The following is a 24,866-nucleotide window of genomic DNA, read 5'->3' on the forward strand; positions in this document are numbered from 1 at the left end:
ACCAAGAAAAGCATGCCAACGCCTGTGACTTGTGGATAAACTAATTATCATATAAACCGTTAAGCAACAGCACTGGTGAAATTTTGAGGAAGTTGGAGCTTTGTGGATATCATTTAAAATTGAAGTTGAGACATAATTTCACAAACGTTATTGCTCACTCTGACATTTAACTTTTTAGGTTAATTGAGGTCCCTGTCAGGCAGCACTCTGTGTGACTGGTAGAGTTGCAGACACGCAGGCAGGACTGAACTTAACAAAGGTTTTATTTCAGAATCAGAATCACATTTATTGTATATGTATTAATAAACTAATAAACTATTAGCCTCTGTGTGTTTCAGAGCACTAAAGAAAAAGCAAAATGATCCTAACTAGTTAAAATACCCCTAAACTAGTTAAATTAAATCATCTATGTCTAAATAACAGAGCTCTGAGACCTATACAATCCTTTAAAAAGAGTTTAATTAAAACACATAATGGTTTCATTAAATAAAACGCTATTAAACACATGTGAACTCATATGACCCCTGAACTCGCATGCACGTGCAAAAGTGGCTACTACAGGGGGACACGCACGCGTACACACACACACACATGTACGTGCAGGGGGGAAGGGGAAGTGGGGGTGTGGGGGGCAAAAAAGTATAGGTATATTACTACTGACATCTTATTAAAATGGTGAACACAATTTACTAAATTAAACATTTATATAAAAATAATATAGTGAAGCGTAATGGAAAATTTCTACAATTCTCATTTAAAGAGTTTAAGTGCTTATACATATGCTTTGTTGTGGCACTGTAACAGTGAAATAGTTTCTAAAGCTAGATGAACTTATTTCAGCCTCAGTTGATGGAGACGACAACTCCCTTTGCACTTGCTGATAACGCCAAGGGCACAAAACAGCATGCCCATTGTTCCATTAGGTTACATAGCGAGCCTTGTGATATGTGGTATGATCAATTTGTGACTTCCTGCCTTTCTCCTTGGAGTGCATAAAGGAGTGGGAGCACAACTCTGATTTCAGAGCTCTCCTGGCTGTATGAGTGTGATGTTTCATGCCTGTAAGCTAAAACTGGGTAAAACTGCTAAAATCCATCTAATCCATCTCTCTTCTAAACACCGTACAAGGAAACAGTTCTATTAACTAAATGCAATGTTACAAGTCATAGAAATTTCAAGCAGAAGAGCATCAGTGCCCTTCTTCACCTGTATGCAAGGAGTAATGTGTGATACAAAGATAAATGTATTTGTAGATGTAGATGTCATTCATCACAAAGACAAATAAAGTGTGTGAACTAAAATGCAGATAAAACTTTAAAAAGCAGAATTGAAGAGTCTTGCATTACATGTACCATTACACAGCAATACAGATCTGTTGGATCAGGTCATTGTTCGTGCTAACACGGAAACTTGCCAAACAATGATAATTTCAACATCATTGAAATGATGTTGATTAAATGTGCCCCTTTCTTCCTCCAGCCTTTCCTGCCTTAGACAATGTCACATAATGTAATAACTGAAATAAGAAGTAGAAAAGAATAATAATAATACTTAAGAGATTCACGTGAATAAAACGAGCCTATAGAGATTTTACCGAGTTGTTCTTGGCAAACAATATGTGCTTGGCACCACAGTGCATTTGAAATTCTGACTTGAAAATCTGCAAGATAAAAAAATTAAAATGTTGTCCATACATTTCTAAACATCCCAGGATCCATGTGTGTGGGTTTGTAGGTCTGGTCTTGCAGTCTCAGCTAACTGCTCTGTTGTTTTACCCCTGCCACTTCCTTTCTGTGCTCCACTCGTGTATTGAACCATGCAGTATGCTTGTTCATCTTAACTGATATGATGGCTGACAGAAGCTTCCATGTGATACTGAATCAGGTTATTGGCTGGTAGTTGGATGGCAGTGGTCTCTTCTGGGTATTCTTGGAGATCAGGACTGTCTGGCATGGTCTAATAGCAGTTCATTTATAGGCTAATAGGTTCATTTGTGCTGCCAGATGCTCTTGGAGTGCAGTCAGCTTCTTTAGCCAATAGGCATGAATCAGTTCAGGTCTCTGTGTTTATCACTGTCTATCAGTTTGATGTTCAGTGATCCACTAGCCAATAAAAATTGTTGTTATGTGTTCTGTCCTTCTCTCATATCCCTTTTCAGTATCCCTCCATCTCCAGCCTTGGTGGGGTTGGATCAGGAATCCTGTTCCCCTGCAACTCAGAGTACAGCTGGTTCATTCTCCTGCCTTGACTCTCAAGCTAAGACTCCCAAATGTGCAAAGACTCCCAAATCTCTGAGAGTCTTTGCTTGGCAGTCTCCAAGCCCTCACTTATGGACAGCCTGCTGCCAATAGTTATAAAAATTCTCTACACACTGCCTTTATTTTGCCCAGTAGTGGGATCATTAGGCCTGTTCTAATCCCTTGTCCCTGTCTATACTTTCTTAGTCCAGTAGTCCACTTCTCAACATTGAGTCCTGGTTCCCCAACACCTGACAGGGACCTGAGGTGACATCCAAGCCAGTATGGCTTTAGTTATCTCTCTCACTCATGTCTGACCTATACATAACAGGCTATGCTACCTTTAGTAGAAGGCCTCAGCATGGCTGTGGAGTGAAGCGAAAGCTACCAATAAAATAGGATCGTCAGTTTATGAGGTATTGTGGGTTGTTGTTGGGTTTAGTTTTGTGTTTTATTTTATTTCATTTTTTTCAAATTTGAGGTGATTTTCTGACTACTTTGACCTCATGTTCAAAAATAAACAAAACATTTATCTTGGCAAAACAGGTAGATAGATACAAAAAAACAAAAAAAAATGTACATAAATAAATCTCCCTTACCAAGAATGAGTAGAAAGTAAATTGTCCATCTAGGTCTGGAGAAAAAAAAAACATCTGTACATACTGCCATGTAGCACTATGTACATACGGATGCACATCCACAGTGAGTGAGCACAAGAGGACTGGAGGACAATGACAAAAAGTCTTTTGTAAAAATTTTATTTATCTATTTTGTTACTAACATTTATCATATGTGTTTGTTTTTGTGCAAACAATGCACGGTGTTATATTAATTAAACTGTGCAGGGACCCTGCTGCCAGTTTGTGGATGAACAGCCCCGGAGAATGGTTTTCAGCTTCATGTATAAACTATACTTTTTAACTATATTTTTCTTCTTTTTAACAAAAAAACCTTTTGCTTATTATGAATGTTCAAAATAAAAATGTGTTGTTAATTCCTAAATTAATAATGCATCTATTTTACAAATATACACATGTTAAGTAAATCCCATTCCCAACTCCTGTTTTAGGACCTCCCCTTGTTGCTCAGCTTCCTCTCTCTGCTGTTCATCTGTTTCCTGCTGCTGGATTTCCGTTATTTTATCTTCAAACTTGAGAGAGAAGGAAATATAAGAAGAGAGGTTAATCTGTAATGAATGACTACATAAGTTACAGCTGAGTACATTTATTTGCACAGTAGTCTCCCCCTGCTGGTCATTATATTTAATATAAGTTGAACAAACTTTGCTTAATTGGCTTCACTTTTCACACCCAGAACATAATTTGTTATAAATCCATGTTATGATGCATATGATTACAAGATGTATAACATTTAACTTGACTGTAAGATTCAAAGATGAAAAACTGCAGTGTAATACTGGACTGTACAATAAAACAATACAGAGATAAACAGGTAATTTTATCGTTCTCATGGTCAATTCTACGATGGTTTCATGACACTATCAATTCAAAATAAATGAATAAACTCAGAGTATAACTATATAACTTTTAGATCACTCTCAATACGTGTATGATAATGGTATTTACTATGACAGACAAATAACTAAAACAAAATAGAACAAACAAAAAAATTAGAAGGAAATAAAAAAAATGAGCTAGATCTCCTGCTACTGTTATGAGTGGCTGTGTGCAGACAGGAATAGGACCCAAGGTGCAGATTCCAGAGACAGTCGTGAACTCAAAACAGCTTTAATGTTAAACTCAAAATATAACATAACTGGAAAAAAATCAAAATAAACTTAAACCAGAGGCCTGACAGAACACACAGCTAGGTAAACGGTAGATCCTGACACAGACACAAAGAAACACAGGGCTCAAATACACAGAGGGAGCAATCAGGGAATGGGTAACAGGAGGGAAACACAGCTGGGGCAAATCAGGCCTAACGAGACAAGGGGAAGCAAAACCAGACACATTAACATCAGACGTGGACTTTCAAAGTAAAACAGGAAACCCATAACACAGACTGAACAAAAGACACAGACTCACATGCAGGCACTGCAACAAAGGGAACAAAGACATGGGACCAGGGCAGACACAGACACTGACTGGACACGGGGATATAGCAACTAAGGATACACAGAGACGCGAACTAGACAAAGGGATACAGCTGACAGGGGAGACAGAGCAACTAGAGAAGACAGAGACATAAACCATAAGACAGAACTCAAAGAAACCAAACACTAGAAATAATAAATAATAAACTCAAAAACCCTGAGTCAATGACCCAGGCATCCTAACAGCTACACGCAGGCACTTTTTATAGTATGCAAGCTGGCATGATTAAAAGGCCATTCTGACCCACAACCCTACTGTCTATGTCTAAGTAGTATAATATAAAAAGTGATGTAAAAATATAAAAGTAGTTAATAATTATGAATTGAACATACATAAGTGGGGTGGGACCTACTATGTGTACAAATGACTGAGAGGCTGAAAAAAAGAGAAACAAAATTTTAAAAAAATGTACAAATATAAAACCAATATATTTCCATGCACTTAAACAGAGAATAACTAAAATCACATTAAAGATAGTTTGATGAACTCCTTATTTGAATTTTTTGTTATTTGAATACATTTGTCTTTCAGTGAAAAATCAGTAATGAAGACCTTGGTGAATGCATCTAAATGAAAGATACAAACCTTTATGTCTTTGGTCTCAAGCTCCTTCATTCAGGAAGGACATCAGGACATCTGCTTCTATTTCCCACGCTTTAATTTAGCTACTTCTTCATTTAACTGGGAGGGGAAGGTAAAATGGTACATTTGCATACAACATGATTACATACTGTGATGAGAAAAAACGCGTGTCAACTTTTTATTTATTTATAGAAATATTAGACATTAAGTCTAAGGAACAAAATATGAACCTCTTTCTTCTGAGCTTCGAGCTTCATATTTATGGTCTGCAGCTCCTTCACATCTTGCTCTCTTCTATTTTTTTCAGCACGGACCTCCAAAAGTTCAGCCTCTAGCTCTTTGACCTTGAAGAAAAGGAAAACAGAGTCATTCTTAATAAAAGAGAAAAGCTTCTGTTAGGTACTGCGTAGGTTATCTATTTGTTCAGTTCAACTATGATAAGGAAAATATTTACCAACCAAAATGATGGAATAAAGCTGTTATTGCGTTCAGATTTTAGACAAAATTGCAGTGGCCATCAAGAAAATAATAACAATAAAGGACAATGTCAACATTAAAAATATCAACATTAATTTTAAAAACAAAATATGTGGCGAACAGAGATCATTGGTTCCAGAGAGAAATTATAACAGATTAATAAAGCATGAGTTAACACAGAATCAATATAACAGAATATATGGTGTAATGGGCTAATGAAATAATACTTAAAACTGAAAAAACTGAAGTAAAAAACCTTTGTACTGTTGGTTTCCAGCCCTTTCTTCAGTGTCTCTACAGTTATCTCAGCATTCTTCTTCTTCTGCTGCTGTTCCCTGAGCTGATTTCGAACTTCAGCTAGTTCATCATTCAGCTGGGAGGAGAGGGAAAATGGTAGAGATACATTTGCATACAACATAATTACAGAAGAAAATGCATGTCAACTTTTTATTGTGCATTCGAATATTAGACATTAAGTCTAAGTAACAAAATATGAACCTCTTTCTTCTCGGCTTCAACCTTCCTATTTATGGTCTGCAGCTCCTTCTCATCTCGTTCTCTTCTATTTTTCTCGGCACGGAGCTTCGAGAGTTCAGCCTCTTTTTCTTTTAACTCAGGGGAAAGAGAAACAATGAACACATTTAACCTGATTATTTTAGTTTATGTAATTATTTTAAACATCAGTAATTATCTTCAAAAAAGGACATTGAATAGAGGGAAACTGTCACGGGCCGCCGGGGCAGACCGTGTGGAGTGAGTGGAGGACCCAAGAGCAAACAGAGGTGAGGACACAAAACCGGACTTAACAGAAGGCGAGCCTTTATTTAGGGCCGAAAACTTAAGGAACAAGGCAGCAAAGCAACTGAGGGGAAAACCTGAACATAGACTGGGAAAGCTATGGCTAAACAAGGTACAAACTAGGACTAGTTAAGGCTGGGAAACTATGACAAGGGGTAGGGGAGATAACACAGACGACGCGACGCAGACTACATGAAACACAGAGACTAAATACACATGAGGGATGATCAGGGGAAGTGGCCACACATGGGATCACAGCTGACACACATGAACCTAACGACAGGACAGGAGGGTGCAACTGAATACACTGACAATGAATACAGACTTACAAAGTAAAACAGGAAACATGGAAATTAGACACGACAAGAACTAAACATAACCACGCAGACAGGACTCATGACCCAGGGAAACTTAGTACAGGGGAGATGACATAACTGACAGCATGAACTTGACAGTACAAGACACACAGACATAAACACACGAAGGGCAAGGGAGACTTAATGCAAGGGTAATATATACAAATGGCTGGACTACCTTAGAGAACCTAAACAAACAATAAACATCAAAATAGGCTAAACATAACACACTGGGTCACACGACCCAGGACCATGACAGAAACTGCAGCTAAAATATATTATCTTCAAAAATGTTGGTATTTGAAGTAAAATTCAAACCTGAATGTATAAAATAAAAGATATAAGGTAAAAGGTTAATGTAATAATAAAAAGAAAAATGAAAATGAAGTTACCTCTTTATCGTTGGTCTCCACCTTTGTTTTCAGGGATTGCACGTCCATCTCAATATCCCTCCTCTTCTGCTCCTCTTTATTAAGTAGACATTGTAGTGTTGATACTTCCTCATTCAGCTGAGTAAGGAGAAAAAGATTTATGCTGTGGTGGTTTCAGGTTGTTTAATGTTTTGAAATAAATGTTTTAACCACTATCTGCTGTGTGTGTCCTGTGAGTAAGAGTACTCACTTTGAATGATTCTAAGTAACCTCAAAATCATGCACCTCTTTATTCTTGTCCTCAATCCTCAGCTTCATGGTTTGCAGTTCCTTTTCATTTTCTGTGCTCCTATTTTTCTCAGCACGGAGCTTCATGACTTCATCTGCTTTGTCTTTTAACTTGGTCAAAGGGAAACATTATTTCAAAATGACAAATCACTTTACAGTTGAGTTGACGGTTAACTGAAGTGAAGAAAGCTCTCAGAAAGCCAGTTGGTTGGTGAACAAGCATTCATGTTGATGCTATAGCAACTGGCAACAATCTTAGCACTAGAGAATAGCTAAATGTTGTTCATTCTAGTCCTCCTTTAGAAGGAGGTTGATGGGGTCATATAGAAATATTCAGTGCATTGAGATATAACTTGATATCTAACTGAATGTACAGAGGTAAAGGAAATAAAAGACAATAACCTCTGATTGGCTGTCCTCGAGCTCTGTCTTCAGGGTCTGCAGGTCTTTCTGCAACGATTCATTCTTAGAAAAGAGTGATTGGACCCTATCTAAGTCTACATTTTCCTCCAACTGAAAAATAAATGAATAACCATGTTGTTGTATTAAGTTTAAATGTATTTCTGCTGTGTCTCTAATACCAGGGTCACCTAAAAATCTTGACCTTTCCCTACAACGCACCTTCAGATTACATGATTTGGTTCTAGAAATGTATAAAATGTTTATTAATTTATGTAGAGATTTGTTTACTTTGCCTTTCAACTGAAGAGACAGTAAACATTGCTGTGTATCCTCACTCTGCTTTTAACAAAGGCTTCATTCCATAAGTGGTTTTGCTTCCCAATCATATAAGTCCCTTGAGATGACTTCTGTTGTGATCTGACACAAACTTAATGGAACAGTGGTGACATTGTACAAGAAGGTTTGTGTATGTATTTGAGATTTACTTTCTCCATCCTTTTGATAGCAGAGGTAATCTTGGTGAACTTCCGTTGTGACCCCTACCCCTTAAGTGTGTCATTTCTCAGCCACTGAAGTCTCTCCAGCTAACAAAAGTGGGGAGGATCAATGTTACATCAGTCATACTGGTTATCCCAGAGCTTAGCTTAATAGCTACATATAAATGGGGGAAGAGTTGCCAATCTGTCTCGGGTCAAAAATGAAGAGAGGAGTGACATATTATCACATCCATCCATCTTCATCTGCTCATCCAGGCTTGTAGAATGGGGCCAGCAGTGTAAGCAAGAAAGCCAAGAACTCCATCTTCCCAGCTCCCTGCTTCAGCTCTGGGAAACATCAAGCAGCTCCCAAGCTGGTAGAGACATGTAGTCTTTCCACTGTGTCCTGGATCTGCCCTGGGCACTCCCTCCAGACTAGAACAATGCTTTAATTTGTTATATAGAGTTACCTCATTTTTGAGCACCTCAATCTCCTCATCCTTCCTCTTGAATTCAGCTTGTGTCTTCTGTGTTTAAAAAGATCAGGAGCTCAGTACATACATGTTGAGGAAGTTGTTTCAGTTTATGCAAGTGGATTTTTTTTATGCTTTTTTAATGGTTTGCTTTTAGTGTACATACTATTTAAAATGTTTTCATCAGTGCACCTTTACTTTTGTTTAGATTTGTACACACAAATGTGGCACCAGTGGCACTAAAGAGAGAGTGAAACAAGCTGTCAAAAGTCAACAAAGCAAAAACTTGTGTTTGCCTTACAACAGAGTCTCAATGTGATGGTTGGTAATTTTATTGTGGTATCTATTTCTGCAAGTTTGTCCTACTATCATGCCTTTACTCACAGCCATGACTGTCATTCATATTTACACCATTTATAATTCGTTTTTAGTGTATTAGGTCAATTTCTTTCTCCTCCCCCTGTTTTTTTCCTGAGTTGCTCTCTTGGCTTTGTGCTTCTGATTCATCTCTGACTGAACCTTGTTGGTCAGGTTAGACTTCCTTCTAACACGCAATTCTCTTTGTTTCTTTCTTCATCTGACGTAGACAGAAGAAATGTCCATTGTTTACTTATATGTTTGGTTTCATTTTGTGTTTTTCTTCAGCTCAAAGCCTCAGTTGAATTTCTGTCAGCTGTCTTATTTTCATTTTTGCTCTCTCAAAAAACAACACCTAAATTGGTAATCGTCAATTAGTGTTTAGTTTGTGGAAAAGTGAAAAAGGAATTTGTGATTTACTGTTTTTCTTTTGTTTACCTTGTATTTGACAAGAAGAACGGCCCCCGAGACAACAGTACCAACAACACCGATGCAGATGACCGGAGAAGTCAAATTCTCTGAAGTGAAAAATTAAAGAAAATACTGAAAATAAAATAACTCTGATAATAATAATAATCTTCAATGTCAAACACAAAAAGGTTTCTTCATAATCTTCTAACTGCCAGTAAAAATTAGTAAGTGAAGAAAAGCAGAGTTTTCTGAAGTATTTTTATACACATATAAACAAGTACTGAGCTTTACATTTGAATACAGTTGTGTCAGGTTACCTGGGCTGACCAGGAATCCAAACCAGCTTTTCAGGCTCATTTTGTTCTGTAGAACAAGAAGGAAATCGTCACATTAAAGAGATATACTTCTGCATTCATGTTGTGCTCAAAAAATGTAGATGTTTAAAAACAGCATCCTATCTCAACTTGATGATCTATCAACACTTAACTATATTCAGAATAAATGATTTTATCTATTTTGACTCAAAACAAAGGGTAAGAGTTCATGTTAATTAGGTCGTAATGATTTGTTATGCTTAAACTGTTTCTTCTCTGTAGATGGCCTTCATTGCACACACACTGTGTAATGTACAGAATAGAGAGATAATAACTATTACAATGAAGCTTGTTGTAAATTGCCTCACAAATAAACAAATACACCTTAAATCACCACAAAATTTGCAAATGAGAACTAAAGTTTTACATTTTTGAGGCTAAAAGTTTAACAGTTTAAAGCTGTCAGTTAGAACCACAGAGACACACATTATGTTTCTATTATACAGTAAATTATACAAACAACCAAACATAAAGTATTTACCTCATAAATTACACCAATGCATCTGCTTCTTTGCAGTGAGTGAGGCTGTGCAGCATGACTCCTTCAGCACTGGTTAAAGGAAACACTCACCTGCAGTAACAGGAGGCGTGGTTTCTTCAGAAGTCTGATGAGAAAAGAATGTGTGCCTGTCAGACAAACAATCAGTTCATCTGAGTGTGCGCATGTTAAAAGGAAACTTCATTAAATGCTTGTAATGTCAGTGATATGATCTGGTTGAGCAACTATTACAAACTTAAGGCCTTGACCTTTGACCTTTGACCTTGCTATAATGAAATGTTTTCTTGTGTATCCATACTTTGTTTTGTTTGTGCACACAAACATGTCTCCAGGACAAACAAAAACTAACAAAACAAAGTTAATATGTGGCAAAAATGTTACTACTGATTTAAATTAGTTTTTGATAATAATAACTAACTAACTAAATAAATAAATAAATAAATGAACAGACAAACTATGCTCCTCTGGCATTGAATGATGAATACTAATAATTCAATAAGCATAAATGATAACTGAACTGTTTTATTGTGCGTTAGCCTTTGTACCTTTCTGGTGTTCTATTTTCCCATTATTGTTATTCCAGCTGCTTCATCTGTGCTTCATGTTTTCTCTCTTTGTTAACCACATGCTTCTAGACCAGGGGTCAGCAACAGCACGCGTGCCCAGGGTTGCCGACCCCTTCGCGATGCCCAGTCCAGCTATGGTCCGACCATAGCTGGACTGGCCATTAGGCATACCGACCATTTGTCCAGTGGGCCGATGGCGATTTTTCATTTTTATGAATGTTTTCTTTTTTTTCTAGTAACGGTGTAAACAATGAAAGGTGGTGCTGGCCGGTGTGAAAAATAACTCAGTTTTTTGGTGGAGGAGGAGAGACCTGAGGCGGTCCGAGTGTCAGGTGAACTGAACTTCAGGTAAGAAGTTATGACCTGCAGTCTATCTGGGTCAGATCTATACCAAGTTTAGGTGGAGTTTATTTTCGTTATGCTGACTTTTTACAGTCAGTTACAATAACTCGTAGTGCGTACTAGCTAGCAGGACGGAGTTTCTAAACTGCTGGGTGGGTGCTATGATGTTACTGATAATGAACTTTATTTTATTCATAAGCTTAGTTAGTAGTCCCGTAAAAATGGATTCGACCCGTCAGAGAAAATATTACGCGTTTCGTATTTAGGTGAAAAGGAACAGTTTGTCCCAGACTTCAGATAGAATGGAAAAAGCTGGAGTTATTCTGTGACTTTGCTGCACAGCTGCCTCTTCTCTCATTCTCTCCCCCTCCCTCTCCTGTTGCTACTTCAATCATGAAACTGATCAATGATCAGCTGATCGGCTTTTCTGACGCAAGTCCCGTCTCTCTTGTTTGTTTATCGCCCACTTTGCACCAGAAAGAGGAAACCAGCAGATGTCACGCTAAACAACAGCAGCACGTTTAAGCTTGATCAGCTGTTGTTAGAATTGATTTAATATTAATTTCTAGTATCAGCTGATGTTTGTTGGCGCCACAGCTGTAAAGCTGCTGGTCATGATATCGATTTGGATATATGGTGAGAGGGAAACATGAAGATGAAACCAGGAGATGTCCTTACTGAATCATCAGAGCTGAACAGGTGATGGAGAAACAGGTTTACCTTTTAGGTGACATGAATGAGTTGAAGGGAAGTTTTGAACTGTTTCTGAGAGACAAATAACACCAGGATCCTTTTTTATGTAGCTGACAGCTGGTAACTGTGCAGGGGCGGATCTAGCAAAGTGTTGCCAGGGGGCCAGGTAGGGCATTAAAAGGGAAAGGGGGGCACAAGGAAATACTTTGTTATTCTCATTTAAAATGTCTAGCTTTTAACAAATAATTATCTGAATCTTACAACCAAAATTTTTGTCTGATGTAAAATGTATAGAAATCATACATATACCAACAAAACAGTGTACATCACTGTCACAACAGCGTTTGTTGTTTTTTTTCCAAAGGCTTTCCATAAAAGGCTTTATGGCTTTTCCTGTAATACCTGGTGGGCCGGTCTCTAGTCAAAATGCCCGGGCTGATTTTTTGTCCCAGCCCAGCCCTGTGCATGACACGCAGTGAATTAATCTGAGAGGATGCATTAAAAATTAAATGGCCGGGCCAGTGGTGCACATCGCAAATTAGCTCACATCAGTTGTGCCATTTCTTAATGACGGTATCTTAGCTAACAACTCCAACTACTAGATTTAATTTGTAATTCGCTAACAATAACTTAGCTTACTGGTGAGAGGGACGTTGCTAGCTGGCAGTTTTTTCAAGCGATGTTGAAATTTCCACATTCCAACACTTCAAATGCTTCAGGAGCTGTGAGCTCAGTGCAGCATCAGCACTGTGGAAATACCGTGGCTTGCAAAAGTATTGAGGCCCCCTTGAACTTTTCCACATTTTGTCACATTACAGCCACAAATATGAATCAATTTTATTGGAATTCCACGTGAAAGACCAACACAAAGTGGTGCACACGTGAGAAGTGAAACGAAAATCATCAACAAAAACATTTTTTACAAATAAATAACTGAAAAGTGGGGTGTGCATAATTATTCACCCTCCTGAGTCAATACTTTGTAGAACCACCTTTTGCTGCAATTACAGCTGCCAGTCTTTTAGGGTTTGTCTCTACCAGCTTTGCACATCTACCGACTGAAATCCTTGCCCATTCTTCTTTGCAAAACAGTCAGATTAGATGGACAGCGTTTGTGAACAGCAGTTTTCAGATCTTGCCACAGATTCTCGATTGGATTTACATCTGGACTTTGACTGGGCCATTCTAACACATGGATATGTTTTGTTTTAAACCATTCCATTGTTGCCCTGGCTTCATGTTTAGGGTCATTGTCCTGCTGGAAGGTGAACCTCCGCCCCAGTCTCAAGTCTTTTGCAGACTCCAAGAGGTTTTCTTCCAAGATTGCCCTGTATTTGGCTCCATCCATCTTCCCATCAACTCTGACCAGCTTCCCTGTCCCTGGTGAAGAGAAGCACCCCCAGAGCATGATGCTGCCACCACCATACTTGACAGTGGGGATGGTGTGTTCAGAGTGATGTGCAGTGTTAGTTTTCCACCACACATAGCGTTTTGTATTTCGGACAAAAAGTTCAATTTTGGTCTCATCTGACCAGAGCACCTTCTTCCACATGTTTGCTGTGTCCCCCACATGGGTTGTGGCAAACTGCAAACGGGACTTCTTATGGTTTTCTGTTAACAATGGCTTTCTTCTTGCCACTCTTCCATAAAGGCCAACTTTGTGCAGTGCACGGCTAATAGTTGTCCTATGGACAGATTCCCCCACCTGAGCTGTAGATCTCTGCAGCTCGTCCAGAGTCACCATGGGCCTCTTGGCTGCATTTCTGATCAGTGCTCTCCTTGTTCGGCCTGTGAGTTTAGGTGGACGGCCTTGTCTTGGTAGGTTTACAGTTGTGCCGTACTCCTTCCATTTCTGAATGATCGCTTGAACAGTGCTCCGTGGGATGTTCAAGGCTTGGGAAATCTTCTTGCAGCCTAAGCCTGCTTTAAATTTCTCAATAACTTTATCCCTGACCTGTCTGGTGTGTTCTTTGGACTTCATGGTGTTGTTGCTCCCAATATTCTCTTAGACAACCTCTCAGGCCATCACAGAGCAGCTGTATTTGTGCTGACATTAGATTACACACAGGTGCACTCTATTTAGTCATTAGCACTCATCAGGCAATGTCTATGGGCAAATGACTGCACTCAGACCAAAGGAGGCTGAATAATTACGCACACCGCACTTTGCAGTTATTTATTTGTAAAAAATATTTGGAATCATGTATGATTTTTGTTCCACTTCTCACGTGTGCACCACTTTGTGTTGGTCTTTACGTGGAATTCCAATAAAATTGATTCATGTTTGTGGCTGTAATGTGACAAAATGTGCAAAAGTTGAAGGAGGCGAATACTTTTGCAAGCCACTGTACATGGATACATCCGTAGACAGAATTCACAGTGTGTTTTCGGGACTTTCAGGTGTATGGACCAGTTTTCTTTTCTTTTCCTGTCAGAAAGTTTTAATGAGCAGCTGGATTTTTTCTCTCTTTAACTGGCTGGACACAGAGGACATCGAAATGCAGCTGATTGAACTGAAAACCTCAACTCTGTCGGGGTCAAAGTTTGCAGAACTACAGATGCAGTTGGAATCCATAGCTGTGCGTGTTCATGGAGCTGCATTTTCACCGTCTGGACATCACTACCTGATAAGGTTAACTGTCTTCAGAACATTGCAGAGGCCTTATTGACAGTATTTGGCTCTACATATCTGTGTGAGCAGATTTTCTCTCATGTGAGTGTCCTCAGGTAGTCGTCTGAATGCTGGACACTCGGAGACCTGTGTCTCTGAGTGGGAGACCGGAGATCCCATTAACATGTGTATCTCTGTATTAAAAAACATGCCACATTGGCCCAGTTTATTTTCTTAAATAGCATTTGCTTTTTCTGTTGTGTAGTTCATTTGCTGTTATGGAGTTCTTGTTATGGATAAAAAGTGTCTTTTTTTTAAATAGCTGATAACTATTTGCTAATAGCTGCCAACATCTGCAAACAGATATAATTCTAGAAAGTTGCTCTATATAGTGTGTAACTGTTGATATATAGCGTTGTTAACTTTATTGCTAATGCAATCATATGACATATTGACTTCTTAGGAAATTTTAGATTGCACTCATCATCAGAAAGGTTGCCGACCCCTGATCTAGACTCATGTGCTGAATTCACTAGAGCCAATACAATGTGGATATTCTCCCAGTTTGTGGGATGATGGGAACAAGGAATTATAAATGCCACATAAAGTGGGACACCAGATCACTTTAGTGCAGGAGCTCCAGTGTTTCAACTGACCTACAATCTACAACATTATATTACAAATGTACATAATGTAAAGACTCCAGAGGTGTAGTTCAAAAACTGATTTAGGTTTTACAAGTAATCAACTATATTTATCTGTGACAGTGTATCTTTTGTATCTTTTTTGTTTGTTTGCTAAGCTTTAAAAGTAAAGTCAAAGCAAACATTTAATCTGTTTTGAGTGGAGTTTGTTAAACCTGTTATCTGGCACTGTTTAGGCCAAGGTTTAGGTTTGGAAATACCTGGAAATATCTCAGAGGTCATATCTCAGGCTTTAAGATCAAGCATCATAGGCCTACTTGTTGGTTTGATTGTTTATTTAGAAACATAAACCTGTTTTACTCAGGTGACCAGGAAATTTCAGAGCACTGCAGCTGAAGAAAAAGCAGGAAACAAGTGAGGACAGCACTACATCCAATAACATGGCTTTTGTTTATGTTATTTTTATTTTTTTAATTTTGTCTTTCTTTTTGCATGTTTTTAAAAACCATCATGTCTTAAGCCCCTTTGTTGTTGTACACAAGCATTAGGAAACAAAGCTCCTTTCCCCAGTAACCTCACACTGTACAGAAACAGTCGAGCAGATTCTTCAAACCAAGCTGCGTATCTATTGCAGATTCAGTCTTCCCAGCCTGGAGAAGGTCTACAATTTTGTTTCTGGTGTCCTTAACTTCTCTGCCCTTTCCTGTAGAGAGGACACCAAGCTAACACATTTTTTTTTAAATAGTTTTTTTTTTTAAATTTTCTAATTTTTTTGTAATTGTTTCAATAAATCACATTTCATTTTCCATATATGACAGTTAATTTGTATCATATTTGCTTATCTGTGTTTTTAATTACATAAAAATGTATTGTACCATTTATTTATGTTTTTTTTAGGGGGAAGAAATCACACTGATGATGTTGAAGTCCCAAAAACTGGCAAAAAAACTGTAGGCTGTGCATGAAATATGATGCACTAGGCATTAAAGGGTTAAATACAATTCAGGGGAACTTTATTGGCCCATGACATCATTATTTGTTTCAGTACTTTAGAGATTGTCCAGTGCTTGGCCTGGCTTTGTTGGGACCAAATGTTATTCTCCAGCAATGTCACATTCTTATGGCCTCCTCAGCTTCTTCTTTGGTTTTCTGCAGATGATGCAAAGAAAAAATACACACAATAAGAACCAGAGTTATCTTTGTAGTGCAACCCTCAGAAAATGATCAGTGTGGTGTTTCATTTTTTGGTATGAATTTGAAAAGTCGTATCTTACAGTGAGCTTACTCTGCTCATTAATTCCACTAATGACTCTATCCTTTGTTTTTTAGCGGCCACACTCATGTTGTTGTAGCTCTAGTTATTAGACATAATAGTAGGAGCTTACCTTTGGGGACCACAGAGATGCAGTAGTGAAATTATTGGAAACACTTTTGCGAATATAGCCCACAACGCATAATGTAAATATTCCACATGCCTCAGTTATTATTCTGCACTGCTCTTGCAATACAAATATATACTATAGGCTGAAGAAAACAAGACAAAGGAAAGATTTCATTTTCTTTTTTTTTAACAGTCAGCTACAATCTGACTATATATATATATATAGATATATAGATAGATAGATAGATAGATAGATAGATAGATAGATAGATAGATAGATAGATAGATAGATAGATAGATAGATAGATACATAGATACATAGATATATATAGAGAGAGATTTATATAGAAAAGTAGAATCTAGTCATCTTAAAAAAATCTCAGATTTTACAATTTTAGATTATACAAAAAACATTTAAAGGTGAATACTGATACAGAATTGATGGGTAGGTTATAAAATCACTGACCTTCTCCTTGTGTCTTTCTTTCAGTTCACTCAACAGTTTGTCAGACTTCTGGTTTGCTCTTTGAGAGACTCAAACTGACACTGGGACTCTTGTAGCTAAAAAAAAAAAAAACACCCAAAAAGTGTGACAAAGGATTTTGAACAAATAGTAAAGCCTTGAAAAACACACGGATATGGTGCATATGTTGATCTTAATTTAATGAATACGCACCTCTTTGTTCTTATTCTCCAATTCATTCATCAGAGTCTGCACATTCTTCTCAGCTTCCTCTCTGCTCTGCTGTTCATCCTTCAGCTGCTGCTGGACTTCACTTACCTGGTCTTTAAGCTGGCAGGAATGTAAGGAAGTTTACATTGATTTTTTTTTTTTTTTTACCATTAAAAGTGTTAGCTGGTTTATTGTTTTTACGATTTGAAAAAAAAACATATAATGCTGAAATACCAGTATTGCATCATATAAATAATGTATCTACACTTTATTGCTACAGCAGCACCTTCAGCATCCTCGTGTTCAAATGTAGTACAATTTACAATTTACAATTCCTTGTTAATCACGGGAGTGACTTTCTAAAAATATCCCTCAATAGGCAAAATCCGCAAAGTAGTCAGCTTTACTTTTTTACAATTATTGTATATATATAATATATATAATATTCTTATATGTTTTAAGGCTGTAAAACCCCTCACTACACATTTTATACACTTTTCTCAGACAAGCACGAGCATTATCATTTCTCTCTCTCATTTAAACACTCTCAAAGTTCAAACCTTCCTACAAATATAAGTCCAATATTATAGAATGAAATCAACTTCAGAGTCACAATGCTAGCAATCGAAGATTTATGTAAATCTGACAAACTGAACGCAGAAATGAATAAAACGTTCGAGTGACTTACAGTATCTATGTAATGACAACCTTTACTATGCCCCAAAAATATATAGTTTGTCAAATGCACTGTGACCAACGTGACACAAAGCTGAAAGTAAAAAGGAAGTATATTTATAGTTAATGAGCAGTGGGTTTCTCTTGTAGATTATGTGTGGAAATATGAGGACAAATATTGGCTGCCTTGATGTCTAACCCCACTAAACACTTTTGTAAATCAGTCACAATTTAACCCCCCCAAAAATTCAAGTTCATTTCTTAGGTAGTTTTTATATCTGTGTTTTAGCTAAAATCATATGAATAATAAATACATTAAAATCAAGGAATTAACCTTCTTGATTTGGACCTCAAGCTCCTCCTTCAGGCAATTCAGGTCTTCCTTATGTCTCCGCTTCTCTTTATTGAGTTCATTCTCAAACTAGAAGAAAAGGATGATCAAAATGAAACCAAAAGATCAGACATCCCCAGTCTCTGGTCTTAAAACGGGTCACCAGGCTAAGAAGGTGGTTTTCTGTATAGAGATTGAAAATGTGACGTCATTCAGGGGTAAAACCGCAAAGAATTCTGGGAACTCGTGGCAAGAGGTACTAGCGCACACAGGCTTTCAATTGAACTCAGTTATACAGCGATAAAAAGAAACACAAAAAATGGCAAGAAGCTGTTGTATTATTAACTGCAATAGCCGGTCGCATGACAGCCACGGAAAGCCGACGGGTAAAGAGATCTTTTTTTTTTTTTATCGCATTACATCGTTGAAGAGAAATTGTTTGAGCCATGTTTCCGAAGTAACAAAGAGGCAACTGGATTGCAGCCATTCAAAGACAAAATATAACGTCCTAGAACACTCCAGCTCACAGGTTAGTCTGCTCCAAGCATTTCCACAGAGGTCAGTCTGCTGTTGTAGTTAATACGTCATTTTTCTTAACATAATTGGTGATATAGGTTACAAGCAAGTCTGGCGCTGAACAGAAATTGTCGCGCTATGCTCCTTTGTTTATTGTGCATAAATAGTGAATTGTCCTGACACAATATTGCGTTTCGCTTCTGTTATTACCATGGTACATTGACAAAAACAAGGTCCTATTAATAAACGATTAACGAATGTGTATTTATGAAGACGATTTGTGAGACTGGTAAACTTACCTTTGTACGTACGATGGTCTTTCGTTCTACACGGTGCATTTCAAGGTCCTGTACCCATCCGTCGGTAAACTGTACCTGGCCTTGTTGCAGTGACCTGAAGTTACTAAACTTCATGAGTGTATGCACTCACTGCAAGAACCATATAATTATAAATCTGAGCGTGGTGAAAGTTGGGCAGCACACTGACATCTTTTGTCCACTCTGTGCACTCGTAAGGGTCTGACCCTTTCACTCCTTTGATTTTTCCTCGTATCTTTTCTTTGACTTTTCATCAAGTCTGTCTTTGTACGGACCGGCATTGTTCTCCTTCGTTTTGTACATACGTTTTTGGGGGGCAAAGAAAAAGCAAGAATTTATTGGAACCGAAGAATGAACCTTTTGAGGTGCTGCAAATGCTTGCATTTGATGCGGTACTTGGATTGTTTTGCCACGAGTTCCCGGCATGCAATGTGCGAAAGTCACGTGGTCTGTCAATCTCTATACCTTTTTCCTGATCTCCCTGATCTCTGCATTCTTCTCCTCCAACAGATTTTGGGTTTGTTTCAGCTCATCAATAGTCTGACTTGTGTCCTCATGATCAGCTGACGGCTGATGGATCTATAAATCAGTCAAACAAATGTGATTTTTAAACTAAGACACCTCATATTTTTGTAAATATAAAATGAGACACAGAGTAGCAAATCATTTTTTAACCCATTGTGCCAATTAATCACATTCATGAATCTTTCATTCAGATTTACAGTAACAGAGTAAAACTGTTGATGTCTTTTGAGATATGAGACAAAACTGCAGGGACAAATGATAATAAATAAGAACAATTACTGCAACAAAGATAATGAAAATAAACACCAATGATAACTTCTGTCCTGATTAGAGGCACTGAGCTTCATAGCAGCAGCTGAAAGTCTGACTAGATATGATATCAAACATGAAAGAGACAAATATGAGATGAACTCATGGAATGAAACTAAAGGAAATAACCTGTTTTTTATTGGTTTCCAGCTCTTTCTTCAGCATCTGCATATCATTATCTTTCACTTTCAACTCTGCATCCATCTTTTCAATGACTTTCAGTGAATCATCAGGGTCACGGGAGAGAGGAGACTAAGACAGACAAACCAAGAGACACAAATCAGGATGAAACCTGTGTTCAAATAAATCTTATCAAAGCAGCATTTTCCACTGTAAGTGGTTTGCAATCACAGTTATGTAAATGTTTAATATATGTAGGGCCTAACAGGGCCTAAGTTTTATATCATCACTCATAATTATTTATAGTTACAAAAGTAGGACGGTTTAAGAACGTAAAAACATTTCAATTTTGTTGCAATATATAACTGCTGTCCGTATTAATTCCTTATTAGTTGAAAAAATATATAAAAATATCTATAGATACATTAAAAATTAAAATAAATGTAATCACTTTTCTGTCCAGAAGATCTTCCTCAGCGTTCTTCCTACTCTGTTGCTGTGCACCCTGGACCTTCTGCTCAAACCTGGCCACTATGTCGTTAAACTAGGAGAAGAGTGAAGTGAAGGGTAATCAAAAAAATCTGCATTTCTCCAACTCAATACAGAAGGAATGAACATCATACAAGACAAGCCACCTTCTTCTTGCTCTCCAGCCTTTTCTTCACTTTAACATCCACCTCCCTCTGCTCCTCACGCTGCAGCTGCTGCTGTGCTGTAGCTACTTCCTCATTCACCTGAGATCACAGAGAAAAAAACAACATAAGAAATTAGTATATTAAATGTACATTTTCTTAGCATTGTTAACAAAATACACATATTCTTGAATTGGTGAAAAGTGTAATCAGGTTGCAAAACAAATATGATTTTAAGTGATCTAGATCAAAAGCTGTCTACATTTTAATCCTAGAAGTTCTTTTTAATTCTCTAAAAAACAGGTTTGGTACAGTGGTCATCAGCATCGATGGCCATTGCAGCTCATTTTCCATCGGCTGATTTTTGCCACTGAAAAACTGATAACTGTGTCTTCTGAATGAAAAAAAAAAACAAAAGTATTTTTAATCAAAGAAGATTCTTTAAAAAGTACCATAACATGGTTGTCCTGAGTTAGTGTAATATAAGGTCATGTGTGCTGTAAGAGGTGATGTTGCTTACTTTGTTCCTCGTGGTGACAGCAAGGCCGAGGTCCAGCTGTGAAGAGGCCTCCTGCTTTTCTTTAAGTGTGTCAGGTGTCATCACCTCAGTTTTATCCAACTAACAAACAGAAGCACAGCTGAGAGGATCAATTATTCATTCATTTAGGTTAGCATACAGCTAAGCATGGACTAGATGACAACTGGGGAAACATCTGAGCTGGTTTCATGCATTTAGACCACTTCATTCATGCTCTCCAGCCTTTTCTTCAGAGTCTGCATCCTCACCTCATCATGCCCCCTGTGCTGCTCCTCACCCTGCAGCTGCTGCTGTGCCACAGCTACTTCCTCATCCACCTGAGATTAGAGAAAAAAATTTACAGCTTTTAAAATAAATGTTCTAAGTTTTGGAAGATTTAATTTGCAAAAATGTTACCCACAACATGGTTTGGTGAATTATTCTCCAGTGTCTGCAGGTTCTTCTCATCTCCTTCCTCAGTCTGGTGTTCATCACTGAGCTTCAGGGCTGCAGCTTCTTTTTCTTTTAACTTGGAGAAAAGTAGAACATTATGAAAAAGAAGCACGTTTTGGAGCGATCATCAGACATAAAGAATATTGTGTGTGTGTGAAGGAAATGCTCTAAAAGTGAGATTTCAGACTATTTACAGTCATTTAGCTTAACACAATAAAACTGCCAGCATTATATCATGGACACACTGCAATGCATCCTTCTGATGGAGGACAAGATTCTATATAGATCATAGAAAAACACTTAAAGCCGGAACATTTCATCATTTTTTTTTAAATAAGAGGAAGATGAGTTACTGATCAAATATGGCTGTGGTCCCTCAAATCTAATGGATTATTTATTTTAATGACTTTGCTGAATTTAGAGATTGTATAATTATTGGCCACACAGATTCTGTGAAGGTGGTGTACTTGTTCACTGTAGTTGTACTTGCTATAAAATATTGTTTCATCAGTGGGGCTAATAAAGACTGAAACAAGCTGTCAAAAGTCAACAAAGCAGCAACTCTAAAAACTCATGTTTGCTTTACAATGGAGTCTCACTAAGATAAGGTAAGATAACGCTTTACTGTCATTGCACAGTCATACATAGTACAATAGTAAAATGAAATTGGAAAACTGTCCAACGTCAGCACTAGATACAACACAACATGACACGATACCACACATCACAACACAACACGGTAACTTAACTAATAAAAATTAGTGATGTGCGATACCACTGATTTCCTTTCCGATCCGATACCAAGTAAAATTCAAGGTGGTATCAGCGATACTGATCCGATACCGATACTCTTAAACTTAATGTTTCATTGCATTTCATAATACAATATATAATTGTATTATGTAATTGTAATAAAAACATAACCATATTGCTTCATAATGATTAGAGGACATCAGACAACTTGTTTTCATTGCTTAATAATGCAGAATAATCATATAGAAATAAAAAAAAACTGACGTTGTGCGCTATTTGAGCATGTTGCCTGCCTGCAGCACTAAAGGACTCTGCGAGAGGCGTCTGTCTCGCCGTAGCAGCACCTGTCCCTGTCCTCCTCTTCTGTTCGCCTCAACATAAACTTATCATATTTTGTGATGTGATTTACTCCGAGGTGTTTGACGAGGTCAGTGGTGTTGCCACAACAACGTGTCCACACAGGACTCTGTTTGCGCTCAGCCATTGTTGTGAGTGTGCATGCCAGGGGCTGCGACACATTTATACAGCCGTATTCAGCATATGACTATGAAAGGCGTAAGAGGAAGTAGTTCCTTCCAAATTAGACGATCCGAATGGTATAGTTTCTTTCCACTGCATTCATTTTAATGGAAAAACTACAAATTTACCCCAGAGTACTAAAATATCGATATTATAATATGAGAATCGATTCTAGAACATAAATTGCTGGTATCGGAAGAATCGATATTTCAGTATCGATCCGCACACCACTAATAAAAATGACGACTAAGTGTTGCATACTGTTACTATTTCACATTAAATATTATTGCACCTTTTTTTTTTATAAAAATACAAAAATATTATTATTGTTATTTTTGTTACCCCCCAAAAGAAGTCCTGGGAGGTAACCAATCAGGTCAACTGTTTGCACTGATTAGGGCCGTTGCCCTGTTGTAAAAGCTGTCCTTGAGTCTATTTGTCATTTATCTAAGTTTGCCCCACTATCATGCCTTTATTCACAGACATGACAGTCATTCATTTTTACACCATCTGTAATTTGTTTTAAGTGCAGCTGGTTCATTTCTCTCTCCTCCCCCTGTTTTTTTCCTGAGTTGCTATCTTATCTTTGTGCTTCTGATTCATCTCTGACTGAACTTTGTTGTTCAGGTTAGACTTCCCTCTGACACGCAATTCTGCTTCTTTTTTCATCGGAATTAGATAAAAGTAATGTCCATTGTTTACTTACATGCTTGTTGTCATTTTCTGTTTCCCCTGAGTTCAAAGCTTCACTTGAATTCCTCTCAGCTGTCTTATTTTCATTTTTGCTCCCTCCTGCAGAAACACAAAACATGGTAGATTAGTGTTTTGTTTGATTCTTATAAAGTCTTAAGTAACTTGGGTTGTATCTCTCATTATCCAACATCTTTTAAAATACCATTATAAGGGGAAAAATATTCATATAGCTCATTAAACTTGTAGCAAACTGAAGAAGGAATTTGTAACTTACTGTTTTTCTTTTGCTTACACTTGTATGTGACAGTAACAACAAGAAGAATGGGCACCAAGACAACAATAATAATGATGCAGTTGAGCACCGCAGGAGTCAAATTCTCTGAAGTGAAAAATGAAAGAAAATCATGAAAATAAAATAACTGTAATAATAATAATAATAATCTTCAATGTCAAACACAAAAAGGTTTCTTCATAATCTTCTAACAACCAGTAAAAATTAGTAAGTGAAGAAAAGCAGAGTTTTCTGAAGAATTTTTATACACATATAAACAAGTACTGAGCTTTAGATTTGAAAATACTTGTGTCAGGTTACCTGGGCTGACCAGGAAACCAAACCAGCTTTTTAGGCTCATTTTGTTCTGGAAAACAAGAAGGAAATAGTCACAATAAAGAGATATACCTCTGCATTCATGTTGAAATTAAAAAAGAAAAAATCGTGTGGTTTAAAAACAACATCCTAATTCAACTGTGATGTATGCCACTATGTGATGATCTATCAACACTTAATTTTATTTAATTTTATTTATTTTGAATCAAAAAAGGTTAGAGTTCATGTAAATGATTATAATTATTTAACATAATTATGCTTTAACTTTTTCTTCTCTGTAGATGGCCTTCACACTGTGTAATGTACAGCATAGAGGGATAATAACTATTACAATATAGCTTGTTGTAAATTGCCTCACAAATAAACAAATACACCTTAAATCACAACCAAATCTGCATCTGAGAACTAAAGTTTTACATGTTTGAGGCAACAAGTTGTCAGTTTGAACCACAGAGACACACTTTATGTTTCTATTATACAGTAAATTATACAAACAACCAAACATAAAGTATTTACCTCATAAATTACACTGATGCATCTGCTTCCCTGCAGTGAGTGAGGCTGTGCAGCATTTGTCCTTGAGCACTGGTTAAAGGAAACACTCACCTGCAGTAACAGGAGGCGTGGTTTCTTCAGAAGTCTGAGGAGGAAAAGAATGTGTGTGTTGCAAACAATCGGTTCTTGCGAGTGTCCACATGTTAAAATGAAACTTCATTAAATGCTTGTAATGCCAGCGTGATGTGATCTGGTTAAGCAGCTGTTGCAAACCTT

At 37.4% G+C, this 24,866-nt stretch overlaps 2 protein-coding genes across 4 annotated transcripts; both read right to left on the reverse strand.

Moving 5' to 3' along the window:
• Positions 1 to 3,021: 3,021 nt before the first annotated feature.
• On the reverse strand, positions 3,022 to 10,259 carry LOC146579155 (uncharacterized). 3 transcript variants are annotated; one of them, XM_085261700.1, is made up of 13 exons: positions 10,201 to 10,259; positions 9,663 to 9,708; positions 9,373 to 9,452; positions 8,575 to 8,631; positions 7,629 to 7,676; positions 7,224 to 7,337; positions 6,960 to 7,076; positions 5,912 to 6,025; positions 5,670 to 5,786; positions 5,167 to 5,280; positions 4,940 to 5,035; positions 4,687 to 4,729; positions 3,022 to 3,387 (listed from the first exon to the last, which is right to left on the reverse strand). In XM_085261700.1, exons 2-11 carry the CDS (start codon positions 9,700 to 9,702, stop codon positions 4,997 to 4,999), a joined length of 840 nt encoding a protein of 279 aa, XP_085117826.1. In that variant the 5' UTR covers positions 9,703 to 9,708; positions 10,201 to 10,259; the 3' UTR covers positions 3,022 to 3,387; positions 4,687 to 4,729; positions 4,940 to 4,996. The 3 variants fall into 3 exon arrangements, with proteins under 3 accessions (XP_085117826.1, XP_085117823.1, XP_085117820.1); XM_085261697.1 differs by lacking the exon at positions 4,687 to 4,729; XM_085261694.1 differs by having other exon boundaries at positions 3,022 to 4,729.
• A 5,716-nt stretch (positions 10,260 to 15,975) lies between these two features.
• On the reverse strand, positions 15,976 to 24,179 carry LOC146579156 (uncharacterized). Its single transcript, XM_085267930.1, has 15 exons — positions 24,168 to 24,179; positions 24,081 to 24,126; positions 23,763 to 23,867; positions 23,502 to 23,587; positions 21,492 to 21,599; positions 21,340 to 21,408; positions 21,074 to 21,172; positions 20,557 to 20,655; positions 20,373 to 20,465; positions 19,931 to 20,053; positions 19,433 to 19,546; positions 18,138 to 18,224; positions 17,132 to 17,248; positions 16,922 to 17,016; positions 15,976 to 16,223 (listed from the first exon to the last, which is right to left on the reverse strand). The coding sequence occupies exons 1-14, from the start codon at positions 24,177 to 24,179 to the stop codon at positions 16,951 to 16,953; spliced, it is 1,224 nt and encodes a 407-aa protein (XP_085124056.1). The 3' UTR covers positions 15,976 to 16,223; positions 16,922 to 16,950.
• Positions 24,180 to 24,866: the final 687 nt, after the last annotated feature.

Source organism: Mchenga conophoros, linkage group LG3 (assembly GCF_057382185.1).
Source record: "Mchenga conophoros isolate Kocher_MC1m ecotype Shallow Benthic linkage group LG3, M_conophoros_male_GT1.1, whole genome shotgun sequence".
In the NCBI taxonomy this organism is placed as follows: domain Eukaryota; kingdom Metazoa; phylum Chordata; class Actinopteri; order Cichliformes; family Cichlidae; genus Mchenga; species Mchenga conophoros.

What these genes read in the sequence shown, in the direction of transcription:
- LOC146579155 (XM_085261697.1), bottom strand. Translation starts at nt 9,702, where the DNA reads ATGAGCCTGAAAAGCTGGTTTGGATTCCTGGTCAGCCCAG. An exon ending in TCGAGGACAGCCAATCAGAG is followed by an intron (nt 7,338 to 7,628) that starts GTTATTGTCTTT and finishes CCTTTGACCAAG; the next exon opens with TTAAAAGACAAAGCAGATGA. An exon ending in TTGAAGCCGAGAAGAAAGAG is followed by an intron (nt 5,787 to 5,911) that starts GTTCATATTTTG and finishes CTCTCCTCCCAG; the next exon opens with CTGAATGATGAACTAGCTGA.
- LOC146579156 (XM_085267930.1), bottom strand. An exon ending in CTGTCACCACGAGGAACAAA is followed by an intron (nt 20,656 to 21,073) that starts GTAAGCAACATC and finishes CTGTGATCTCAG; the next exon opens with GTGAATGAGGAAGTAGCTAC. An exon ending in AAGATCTTCTGGACAGAAAA is followed by an intron (nt 20,054 to 20,372) that starts GTGATTACATTT and finishes TGTCTGTCTTAG; the next exon opens with TCTCCTCTCTCCCGTGACCC.